Source organism: Scyliorhinus torazame, chromosome 6 (genome assembly GCF_047496885.1).
Source record: "Scyliorhinus torazame isolate Kashiwa2021f chromosome 6, sScyTor2.1, whole genome shotgun sequence".
Taxonomy (NCBI): domain Eukaryota; kingdom Metazoa; phylum Chordata; class Chondrichthyes; order Carcharhiniformes; family Scyliorhinidae; genus Scyliorhinus; species Scyliorhinus torazame.
In genome coordinates, this window is record NC_092712.1 from 1,633,208 (window position 1) to 1,645,875 (window position 12,668).

Here is a 12,668-nt window from a genome sequence, read left to right on the forward strand (position 1 = left end):
GACACGGGGATTGGGAATGGATATTAATTGACACGGGGATTGGAGATGGGTATTAATAGACACGGGGATTGACACGGGGATTGGAGATGGATATTAATAGACACGGGGATTGGGGATGGATATTAATAGACACGAGGATTGTGAATGGATATTAATAGACACGGGGATTGGGGATGGATATTAATAGACACGGGGATTGGGGATGGATATTAATAGACACGGGGATTGGGAATGGATATTAATAGACACGGGGATTGGAGATAGATATTAATTGACACGGGGATTGGAGATGGATATTAATAGACACGGGGATTGGAGATGGATATTAATAGACACGGGGATTGGGAACGGATATTAATAGACACGGGGATTGGAGATGGATATTAATAGACACGGGGATTGGGAATGGATATTAATAGACACGGGGATTGGGAATGGACATTAATAGACACGGGGAATTTGGATGCATATTAATAGACACGGGTATTTGAGATGGATATTAACAGACACGGGGACTGGGAATGGATATTAATAGACACGGGGATTGGAGATGGATATTAATAGACACGGGGATTGGGAATGGATATTAATAGACACGGGGATTGGAGATGGATATTAATAGACACGGGGATTGGGAATGGATATTAATAGACACGGGGATTGACACGGGGATTGGAGATGGATATTAATAGACACGGGGATTGACACGGGGATTGGAGATGGATATTAATAGACACGGGGATTGGAGATGGATATCAATAGACACGGGGATTGGGAATGGACATTAATAGACACGGGGAATTTGGATGCATATTAATAGACACGGGGATTTGGAATGGATATTAATAGACACGGGGATTGGAGATGGATATTAATTGACACGGGGATTTGGAATGGATATTAATAGACACGGGGATTGGAGATGGATATTAATAGACACGGGGATTGGAGATGGATATCAATAGACACGGGGATTGGGAATGGACATTAATAGACACGGGGAATTTGGATGCATATTAATAGACACGGGGATTTGGAATGGATATTAATAGACACGGGGATTGGGGATGGATATTAATAGACACGGGGATTGGGTACGGTCACTAACAGAAACTGGGATTGGTTCCAATTCCTGTTAAAGAAAAGACACAGGGTCAGTGTGGGCTGTGCATTGCTCCTAGAACATGTTTGCTCACATCAATCTCCTCGTAGGTCCCTGGGAATTTCTTCTCGTCGAACATGCTGATGTGATGTCGAATCCACTGGAGCAGCAGTGTCACCATCTCGTAGTACTCCTGCCACCTCAGCTCGATCTCCTGTAAGTACAGAGCAGTGGATTAAAGAGATTAGCAAACAGTGAGTTAGGTGACATTGTAGAGCTTACCTCCATTAACATTCAGCCCAGTCCATCACACGAACCTGCCTCCCATCCATTGACTCTGTCTACACCTCCCGCTGCCTGGGGAAAGCGGGCAGCATAATCAAAGACTCCTCCCACCCAGTTTACTCACTCTTCCAACTTCTTCCATCGGGCAGGAGATACAGAAGTCTGAGAACACGCGCTAACAGATTCAAAACCAGCCTCCCCAAACAGGCGCGGGAATGTGGTGACTAGGGGATTTTCACAGTAACTTCATTTGAAGCCTACTTGTGACAATAAGCGATTTTCATTTCATTTTCATTTCAAAACCAGCTTTTTTCCCGCTGTTACCAGACTCCTGAATGACCCTCTTCCGGACTGAACTGATCTCTCTACGCATCTTCTCCACTGAGTAGTACTACACTCTGTACACTTCACCCGATGCCGGTGTCTATGTATTTACATTGTGTATCTGTCCTATGTTTTTTCATGTATGGAGCGATCTGTCTGGACTGTACACAGAACAATACTTTTCACTGGACCTCGGTACACGTGACAATAAATGAAATCAAAAAACAAATTAAGAAGCGGAAAATAGAGTTTGAGAGTAAGCTTGCAGGGAACATAAAAACTGACTGTAATAGTTTCTATACGTACGTGAAGAGAAAAAGATTGGTGAAGACAAATATAGGTCCCTGACAGTCAGAAGCAGGGGAATGGATAATAAGGGACAAAGAAATGGCTGAGCAACTAAATACATACATTGGTTCTGTCTTCACAAATGAGGACACAAATCAGATTCCAGAAATGTTGGGGAACGCAGGGTTTAGTGAGAGGGAGGAACGGAAGGTGATCAATATCAGTAGAGATATTGGTGTTGGGGAAACCGATGGGATTGAAGGCTGATAAATTCCCAGGGCCTGAGAATCTACATCCCAGAGTACTTGAGGAATTGGCTCTCGAAATAGTGGATGCATTGGTGGTCATTTTCCAGGATTCTATGGACTCTGGAACAGTCCCTGCAGATTGGAGGGTGGTTAATGTACCTTTGAACGGGGGGTAGAGGGAAAGCAGGGAATTATAGACCAGTGAGCCTAACGTCGGTAGTGGGGAAAAGTCTAGAATCTATTATCAAAGATTTTCTAGCAGAACACTTGGAAAACAGTGGCAGGATCGGACAGTCAGCAGGGATTTATAAGGGGGAAATCATGCTGGACAAATCTACTGGAATTCTTCGAGGATGTAGCTGGTAGAGTTGATGAAGGAGCTCCAGTGGATGTGGTGTATTTGGACTTTCAGGAAGCTTTTGACAATGTCCCACATGAGAGATTAGTGTGTAAAATTAAAGTGCATGGGATTGGGGGGCAGTGTATTGAGATGGGGCCATTGCCAGAGGCCTGCTCTGACATTCTCCGGCCCCGAGTGGCCGAGGTCCCGACGGCGTGGAACTAACCTGGTCCAGGAGGTTGGATACTCGCGAGGCGACTGCGACTCAGTCTGCGGCTGCCCTGGTCAGGGGGAGGTTGGATCGGAGACCAGGGAGGGCCTTATAGGCGGCCGGGGAATGTTCGTGTGGGGGTAGAGGGTCGGGCGATCGGGGAGTCTTCTTTGTGGGTCTACGTCCGCGGTCCGAGGTCACCATGGAGCACAGTGCGGCTGCTGGAGGCCACCGCCGTGCGGCCTCTGACCCGGATGTGCGGGGGCCCGTATCTGCACCGCCGTGCGCACGTGCGGCCTCTGACCCGGATGCGCGGGGGCCCGTATCTGCACCGCCGTGCGCACGTGCGGCCTCTGACCCGGATGCGCGGGGGCCCGTATCTGCACCGCCGTGAGCACGTGCGGCCTCTGACCCGGATGCGCGGGGGCCCATATCTGCACCGCCGTGCGCACGTGCGGCCTCTGACCCGGATGCGCGGGGGCCCGTATCTGCAGCAAAAGCTGCGGGGTTTACTCCAGGTCCCTGCCAGCCCACTGTCGGGCTGGGAATTTGTGTCCCTTTGATCCAGGATTTTCAGGAGTAAAACTCTACCATTTTGACGCCGGAGTGGGGACATTGTTCCAAAAACAGAGAATCCAGCCCAAGATCTCTTCGCATCAATATCCTGATGCCATTGATTACTATCAGAGCTACATCAACTCTTTTCCCAATATTGTGGATCCTGGAATAACTATTTCCAAACCTTGACCACTTGTAAACATCTCCAAAGGTGATTAGATCGGAATAATTTGTTAAGTAATGGGTTAAGAGACATTGCAATTAGTTGTCTCATTTATGTTAAGTATCCATTAATTGACACTGATATGTAAAGGGGCTTCAGGTGGTCTCTGTCGGTTGGTGTGTTAAGAGTTTTGTGCAGAGGCTGTGGAAGTGAAATAAATGGTGTTTGGTGAAAAGGAACAAGAACTTTAGACTCTTCATTTCACAGCAACTAAAACGTCCAACATAATTTCTCTCTATTTATGCCACAAGTTCACCTATCTAGCCTCAGCTGCCCTTGTGGCAGCGAGTTCCACAGGCCGACCACTCTCTGGGTGAAGAAATGTCTCCTCATCTCTGTCCAAAATAGTCTACCCCGTATCCTCAGACTGTGACCCCTGGTTCAGGACACACCCACCATCGGGAACATCCTTCCTGCATCGACCCTGTCCAGTCCCCCCCCCCCCACTATCGGGAACATCCTTCCTGCATCGACCCTGTCCAGTCCCCCCCCACTATCGGGAACATCCTTCCTGCATCGACCCTGTCCAGTCCCCCCCCACCATCGGGAACATCCTTCCTGCACCGCCCCTGTCCAGTCCCCCCCCACTATCGGGAACATCCTTCCTGCATCGACCCTGTCCAGTCCCCCCCCCCCCACCATCGGGAACATCCTTCCTGCATCGACCCTGTCCAGTCCCCCCCCCACACCATCGGGAACATCCTTCCTGCATCCACCCTGTCCAGTCCCCCCCCCACCATCGGGAACATCCTTCCTGCATCGACCCTGTCCAGTCCCCCCCCACCATCGGGAACATCCTTCCTGCATCCACCCTGTCCAGTCCCCCCCCCCCACTATCGGGAACAACCTTCCTGCATCGACCCTGTCCAGTCCCCCCCCACCATCGGGAACATCCTTCCTGCATCGACCCTGTCCAGTCCCCCCCCCACCATCGGGAACATCCTTCCTGCATCGACCCTGTCCAGTCCCCACCCACCATCGGGGACATCCTTCCTGCATCGACCCTGTCCAGTCCCCCCCCACCATCGGGAACATCCTTCCTGCATCGACCCTGTCCAGTCCCCCCCCCACCATCGGGAACATCCTTCCTGCATCGACCCTGTCCAGTCCCCCCCCCACCATCGGGAACATCCTTCCTGCATCCACCCTGTCCAGTCCCCCCCCCACCATCGGGAACATCCTTCCTGCATCGACCCCTGTCCAGTCCCCCCCCCACTATCGGGAACATCCTTCCTGCATCGACCCTGTCCAGTCCCCCCCCACCATCGGGAACATCCTTCCTGCATCGACCCTGTCCAGTCCCCCCCCCACCATCGGGAACATCCTTCCTGCATCGACCCTGTCCAGTCCCCCCCCCACCATCGGGAACATCCTTCCTGCATCGACCCTGTCCAGTCCCCCCCCACCATCGGGAACATCCTTCCTGCATCGACCCTGTCCAGTCCCCCCCACCATTGGGAACATCCTTCCTGCATCGACCCTGTCCAGTCCCCCCCACCATCGGGAACATCCTTCCTGCATCGACCCTGTCCAGTCCCCCCCCCACCATCGGGAACATCCTTCCAGCATCGACCCTGTCCAGTCCCCCCCCACCATCGGGAACATCCTTCCTGCATCGACCCTGTCCAGTCCCCCCCCCACTATCGGGAACATCCTTCCTGCATCGACCCTGTCCAGTTCCCCCCCCTCCCCACCATCGGGAACATCCTTCCTGCATCGACCCTGTCCAGTCCCCCCCCCACTATCGGGAACATCCTTCCTGCATCGACCCTGTCCAGGTCCCCCCCCACTATCGGGAACATCCTTCCTGCATCGACCCTGTCCAGTCCCCCCCCCCCACTATCGGGAACATCCTTCCTGCATCGACCCTGTCCAGTCCCCCCCACCATTGGGAACATCCTTCCTGCATCGACCCTGTCCAGTCCCCCCCACCATCGGGAACATCCTTCCTGCATCGACCCTGTCCAGTCCCCCCCCCACCATCGGGAACATCCTTCCAGCATCGACCCTGTCCAGTCCCCCCCCACCATCGGGAACATCCTTCCTGCATCGACCCTGTCCAGTCCCCCCCCCACTATCGGGAACATCCTTCCTGCATCGACCCTGTCCAGTTCCCCCCCCTCCCCACCATCGGGAACATCCTTCCTGCATCGACCCTGTCCAGGTCCCCCCCACTATCGGGAACATCCTTCCTGCATCGACCCTGTCCAGTCCCCCCCCACTATCGGGAACATCCTTCCTGCATCGACCCTGTCCAGTCCCCCCCCCCCACTATCGGGAACATCCTTCCTGCATCGACCCTGTCCAGTTCCCCTCCCCACCATCGGGAACATCCTTCCTGCATCGACCCTGTCCAGTCCCCCCCCACTATCGGGAACATCCTTCCTGCATCGACCCTGTCCAGTCCCCCCCCACCATCGGGAACATCCTTCCTGCATCGACCCTGTCCAGTTCCCCTCCCCCCACCATCGGGAACATCCTTCCTGCACCGCCCCTGTCCAGTCCCCCCCCACTATCGGGAACATCCTTCCTGCATCGACCCTGTCCAGTCCCCCCCCACTATCGGGAACATCCTTCCTGCATCGACCCTGTCCAGTTCCCCTCCCCCCACCATCGGGAACATCCTTCCTGCATCAGCCCTGTCCAGTCCCCCCCCACCATCGGGAACATCCTTCCTGCATCTACCCTGTCCAGTCCCCCCCCCCCCCCACTATCGGGAACATCCTTCCTGCATCGACCCTGTCCAGTCCCCCCCCCCCCACCATCGGGAACATCCTTCCTGCATCGACCCAGTCCAGTCCCCCCCCCCCCACCATCGGGAACATCCTTCCTGCATCGACCCTGTCCAGTCCCCCCCACCATTGGGAACATCCTTCCTGCATCGACCCTGTCCAGTCCCCCCCACCATCGGGAACATCCTTCCTGCATCGACCCTGTCCAGTCCCCCCCCCCCACCATCGGGAACATCCTTCCAGCATCGACCCTGTCCAGGTCCCCCCCCACCATCGGGAACATCCTTCCTGCATCGACCCTGTCCAGTCCCCCCCCCACTATCGGGAACATCCTTCCTGCATCGACCCTGTCCAGTTCCCCCCCCTCCCCACCATCGGGAACATCCTTCCTGCATCGACCCTGTCCAGTCCCCCCCCACTATCGGGAACATCCTTCCTGCATCGACCCTGTCCAGTCCCCCCCCACTATCGGGAACATCCTTCCTGCATCGACCCTGTCCAGTCCCCCCCCCCCACTATCGGGAACATCCTTCCTGCATCGACCCTGTCCAGTTCCCCTCCCCACCATCGGGAACATCCTTCCTGCATCGACCCTGTCCAGTCCCCCCCCACTATCGGGAACATCCTTCCTGCATCGACCCTGTCCAGTCCCCCCCCACCATCGGGAACATCCTTCCTGCATCGACCCTGTCCAGTTCCCCTCCCCCCCACCATCGGGAACATCCTTCCTGCACCGCCCCTGTCCAGTCCCCCCCCACTATCGGGAACATCCTTCCTGCATCGACCCTGTCCAGTCCCCCCCCCACTATCGGGAACATCCTTCCTGCATCGACCCTGTCCAGTTCCCCTCCCCCCACCATCGGGAACATCCTTCCTGCATCAGCCCTGTCCAGTCCCCCCCCACCATCGGGAACATCCTTCCTGCATCTACCCTGTCCAGTCCCCCCCCCCCCCACTATCGGGAACATCCTTCCTGCATCGACCCTGTCCAGTCCCCCCCCCCCACCATCGGGAACATCCTTCCTGCATCGACCCAGTCCAGTCCCCCCCCCCCACCATCGGGAACATCCTTCCTGCATCGACCCTGTCCAGTCCCCCCCCACTATCGGGAACATCCTTCCTGCATCGACCCTGTCCAGTTCCCCTCCCCCCACCATCGGGAACATCCTTCCTGCATCTGCCCTGTCCAGTCCCCCCCCCCCCCCACTATCGGGAACATCCTTCCTGCATCGACCCTGTCCAGTTCCCCTCCCCCCACCATCGGGAACATCCTTCCTGCATCAGCCCTGTCCAGTCCCCCCCCACCATCGGGAACATCCTTCCTGCATCTACCCTGTCCAGTCCCCCCCCCCCCACTATCGGGAACATCCTTCCTGCATCGACCCTGTCCAGTCCCCCCCCCCCACCATCGGGAACATCCTTCCTGCATCGACCCTGTCCAGTCCCCCCCCCACCATCGGGAACATCCTTCCTGCATCGACCCTGTCCAGTCCCCCCCCACTATCGGGAACATCCTTCCTGCATCGACCCTGTCCAGTTCCCCTCCCCCCACCATCGGGAACATCCTTCCTGCATCCACCCTGTCCAGTCCCCCCCCCCCCACCATCGGGAACATCCTTCCTGCATCCACCCTGTCCAGTCCCCCCCCCCCACTATCGGGAACATCCTTCCTGCATCGACCCTGTCCAGTTCCCCTCCCCCCACCATCGGGAACATCCTTCCTGCATCAGCCCTGTCCAGTCCCCCCCCACCATTGGGAACATCCTTCCAGCATCGACCCTGTCCAGTCCCCCCCCACCATCGGGAACATCCTTCCTGCATCGACCCTGTCCAGTCCCCCCCCACCATTGGGAACATCCTTCCAGCATCGACCCTGTCCAGTCCCCCCACCATCGGGAACATCCTTCCTGCATCGACCCTGTCCAGTCCCCTCCCCCCACCATCGGGAACATCCTTCCTGCATCGACCCTGTCCAGTCCCCCCCACCATTGGGAACATCCTTCCTGCATCGACCCTGTCCAGTCCCCCCCACCATCGGGAACATCCTTCCTGCATCGACCCTGTCCAGTCCCCCCCCACCATCGGGAACATCCTTCCTGCATCGACCCTGTCCAGTCCCCCCCCCACCATCGGGAACATCCTTCCTGCATCGACCCTGTCCAGTCCCCCCCCCACCATCGGGAACATCCTTCCTGCATCGACCCTGTCCAGTCCCCCCCCACCATCGGGAACATCCTTCCTGCATCGACCCTGTCCAGTCCCCCCCCCCCCACCATCGGGAACATCCTTCCTGCATCTACCCAGTCCAGTCCCCCCCCCCACCATCGGGAACAACCTTCCTGCATCTGCCCTGTCCAGTCCCCCCCCCCCACCATCGGGAACATCCTTCCTGCATCGACCCTGTCCAGTTCCGCCCCCCCCACCATCGGGAACATCCTTCCTGCATCGACCCTGTCCAGTCCCCCCCACCATCGGGAACATCCTTCCTGCATCGACCCTGTCCAGTTCCGCCCCCCCCCACCATCGGGAACATCCTTCCTGCATCGACGCTGTCCAGTTCCCCCCCCACCATCGGGAACATCCTTCCTGCATCTGCCCTGTCCAGTCCCCCCCCACCATCGGGAATATCCTTCCTGCATCGACCCTGTCCAGTCCCCCCCACCATCGGGAACATCCTTCCTGCATCGACCCTGTCCATTCCCCCCCCACAATCGGGAACATCCTTCCTGCATCTGCCCTGTCCAGTCCCCCCCCCCCACCATCGGGAACATCCTTCCTGCATCTGCCCTGTCCAGTCCCCCCCCCCCCACCATCGGGAACAACCTTCCTGCATCTGCCTCTGTCCAGTTTCCCCCCACCAGCGGGAACATCCTTCCTGCATCTACCCTGTCCAGTCCCCCCCCCCCCCCCCACATCAGGAACATCCTTCCTGCATCGACCCAGTCCAGTGCCCCCCCCACCATCGGGAACATCCTTCCTGCATCTACCCTGTCCAGTCCCCCCCCACCATCGGGAACATCCTTCCTGCATCTGCCCTGTCCAGTCCCCCCCCCCACCATCGGGAACAACCTTCCTGCATCTGCCTCTGTCCAGTTTCCCCCCACCAGCGGGAACATCCTTCCTGCATCTACCCTGTCCAGTCCCCCCCCCCCCCCCCCACATCAGGAACATCCTTCCTGCATCGACCCAGTCCAGTCCCCCCCCCCCCCCCCACCATCGGGAACATCCTTCCAGCATCCACCCTGTCCAGTCCCCCCCCACCATCGGGAACATCCTTCCTGCATCGACCCAGTCCAGTCCCCCCCCCCCCCCCCCCCCCCCACCATCGGGAACATCCTTCCTGCATCCACCCTGTCCAGTCCCCCCCCCACCATCGGGAACATCCTTCCTGCATCTGCCCTGTCCAGTCCCCCCCCCCACCATCGGGAACATCCTTCCTGCATCTACCCTGTCCAGTCCCCCCCCCCCCCCACCATCGGGAACATCCTTCCTGCATCTACCCTGTCCAGTCCCCCCCACCATCGGGAACATCCTTCCTGCATCGACCCTGTCCAGTTCCCCCCACCATCGGGAACATCCTTCCTGCATTGCCCCTGTCCAGTCCCCCCCCCCCACCATCGGGAACATCCTTCCTGCATCGACCCAGTCCAGTCCCCCCCCCCCACCATCGGGAACATCCTTCCTGCATCGACCCAGTCCAGTCCCCCCCCCCACCATCGGGAACATCCTTCCTGCATCAGCCCTGTCCAGTCCCCCCCCACCATCGGGAACATTCTTCCTGCATCGCCCCTGTCCAGTCCCCCCCCCCCACCATCGGGAACATCCTTCCTGCACCGCCCCTGTCCAGTTCCCCCCCCCCCACCATCGGGAACATCCTTCCTGCATCGACCCAGTCCAGTCCCCCCCCCCACCATCGGGAACATCCTTCCTGCATCGACCCTGTCCAGTCCCCCCCCACCATCGGGAACATTCTTCCTGCATCCACCCTGTCCAGTCCCCCCCCCCACCATCGGGAACATCCTTCCTGCATCGCTCCTGTCCAGTCCTGTTAGTATTTATCGGTTGACGCCGCTTTTCGGTGCCTGGAGAATCGGCGAACCAGTGCCGGTCCCCGATTTCTGCATCAGACAGGATTGTCCGCCCAGGAGCCGGCTGCGATTTGGACGTCGGTTTGCGGAAAATCCCGCCTCTTGGCTCAGGGAAACATGAAGCAAAATTAGTTTGGGTGGAAATTAGAAGAGCAAACGTGGCGGTAGTTTATAGGCCACCTAACAGTGGTTATACTTCTGCGCATTAAATAAGAAATGATTGGAGTCTGTAGCAAAGGTGGTATAATAATTATTGGGACTTTAATCTTCATGGAGATTGGAACAATCAAATTGGCAAAAATGGTCTTGAAGGTGTATTTTTGTGACAGCTTCTTGCACCAGTATGTTGTGGAACCAACTATGCATAAAGGATCTTGAATCTAGTTTTGTGTAATGCAGCAGTGCTAATTTGTAAAGTCACAGTGAGAGATCCACCGGGAAATAATGATCATAACACCTTTCCCAATACTGGACAATCTCAGCAGGTCTAACATCTGTGGAGGGAGAAGACAGCGAACCTTTTGAGTCTGGATGACTCTGTCAAAGCTTTGTCAAAACCTTCGCTCCCACCTGACTTCCATGTTAGTTTGAAAGTGACACATTTTAACCACCAGCAAAAATAATAAATTTGAACGGCGACAATTACACAGGATGAGAGAACTGGCTGTGGTTCATTGAGTTAAAAATCTAAAAGGTATGGAGGTAAATTAACACTCTGAAACCTTCAACAAAAATATAATCCATTGAAAAATATACCTGCAGGAAACCCCCGCCCATGGCTCACTCGGGAAGCCCCGCCCATGGCTCACTCGGGAAGCCCCGCCCATGGCTCACTCAGGAAGCCCCGCCCGTGGCTCACTTGGGAAGCCCCCGCCCACGGCTCACTCGAAAAGCCCCGCCCATGGCTCACCTCGGGAAGCCCCGCCCATGGCTCAATCGGGAAGCCCCGCCCATGGCTCACTCAGGAAGCCCCGCCCAGGGCTCACTTGGGAAGCCCCGCCCACGGCTCACTCGAAAAGCCCCGCCCATGGCTCACTCGGGAAGCCCCGCCCATGGCTCACTCAGGAAGCCCCCGCCCATGGCTCACTCAGGAAGCCCCGCCCATGACTCACTTAGGAAGCCCCGCCCATGGCTCACTCAGGAAACCCCGCCAATGGCTCACTCGGGAAGCCCCGCCCATGGCTCACTCGGGAAGCCCCGCCCATGGCTCACTCGGGAAGCCCCGCCCATGGCTCACTCAGGAAGCCCCGCCCATGACTCACTCAGGAAGCCCCGCCCATGGCTCACTCAGGAAGCCCCGCCCATGACTCACTTAGGAAGCCCCGCCCATGGCTCACTCAGGAAACCCCGCCAATGGCTCACTCGGGAAGCCCCGCCCATGGCTCACTCGGGAAGCCCCGCCCATGGCTCACTCGGGAAGCCCCGCCCATGGCTCACTCAGGAAGCCCCGCCCATGACTCACTCAGGAAACCCCCGCCCATGGCTCACTCGGGAAGCCCCGCCCATGACTCACTCGGGAAGCCCCGCCCATGGCTCACTCAGGAAACCCCCGCCCATGGCTCACTCAGGAAACCCCCGCCCATGGCTCACTCAGGAAGCCCCGCCCATGGCTCACTCAGGAATCCCTGCCCAGGGCTCACTCGGGAAGCCACATCCATGGCTCACTCAGGAATTTCGGGAAGACTTGGTTTCAGATTGCAACATCTGCAGTAATTTGCTTTTATTAAGTTAAGGATCGTATTGGATTGAAAAAGAAGAGGCTCGAAATGCTGCTTAAAAAAAAGTAGCAGTTCTGAGGATTGGGAGTGGTTTAGAAAAGGGCAAATAAAATGTGAATCAAAAGGGAAAAAATGAAATATGAGACTAAACTAGTGAGAAATATAGAAACAGATGGTAAGAGTTGAGAAATTTGCAGATGTGGATGTTCAATGAGACTTGTTTTTGATTCCAGGAACATAAATGGTGAACACACCGACACCCAGAGGTAACCAGGAAGGTATTTTGCAGGCCAGCCTTTATCATAGAGATTGGAACACAATAATAAAGAAACTCCAGTTGTCCAGGGTTTTGATTGAATCACATCTGGAGTGTGTAGTTTTGGTCTATTTTATACTTGCATTGAAATGAAAATCGCTTCTTGTCACAAGTAGGCTTCAAATGAAGTTACTGTGAAAAGCCCCTAGTCGCCACCTTCCGGCACCTGTTCGGGGAGGCTGGTACGGGAACGTTTACCCCTGTCTGGGGTGAAGGGCCTGTCCTATAAAGAGCT

At 56.5% G+C, this 12,668-nt stretch overlaps 1 protein-coding gene across 1 annotated transcript in view; it reads right to left on the bottom strand.

Annotated features, from left to right (window-relative positions):
- The window catches only part of LOC140425663 (plectin-like), a 620,159-nt gene that overhangs the window by 308,162 nt on the left and 299,329 nt on the right, over positions 1-12,668 (bottom strand). The window contains 1 exon segment of the mRNA XM_072510158.1: positions 1,197-1,316. Coding sequence (XP_072366259.1) covers positions 1,197-1,316 — 120 coding nt within the window.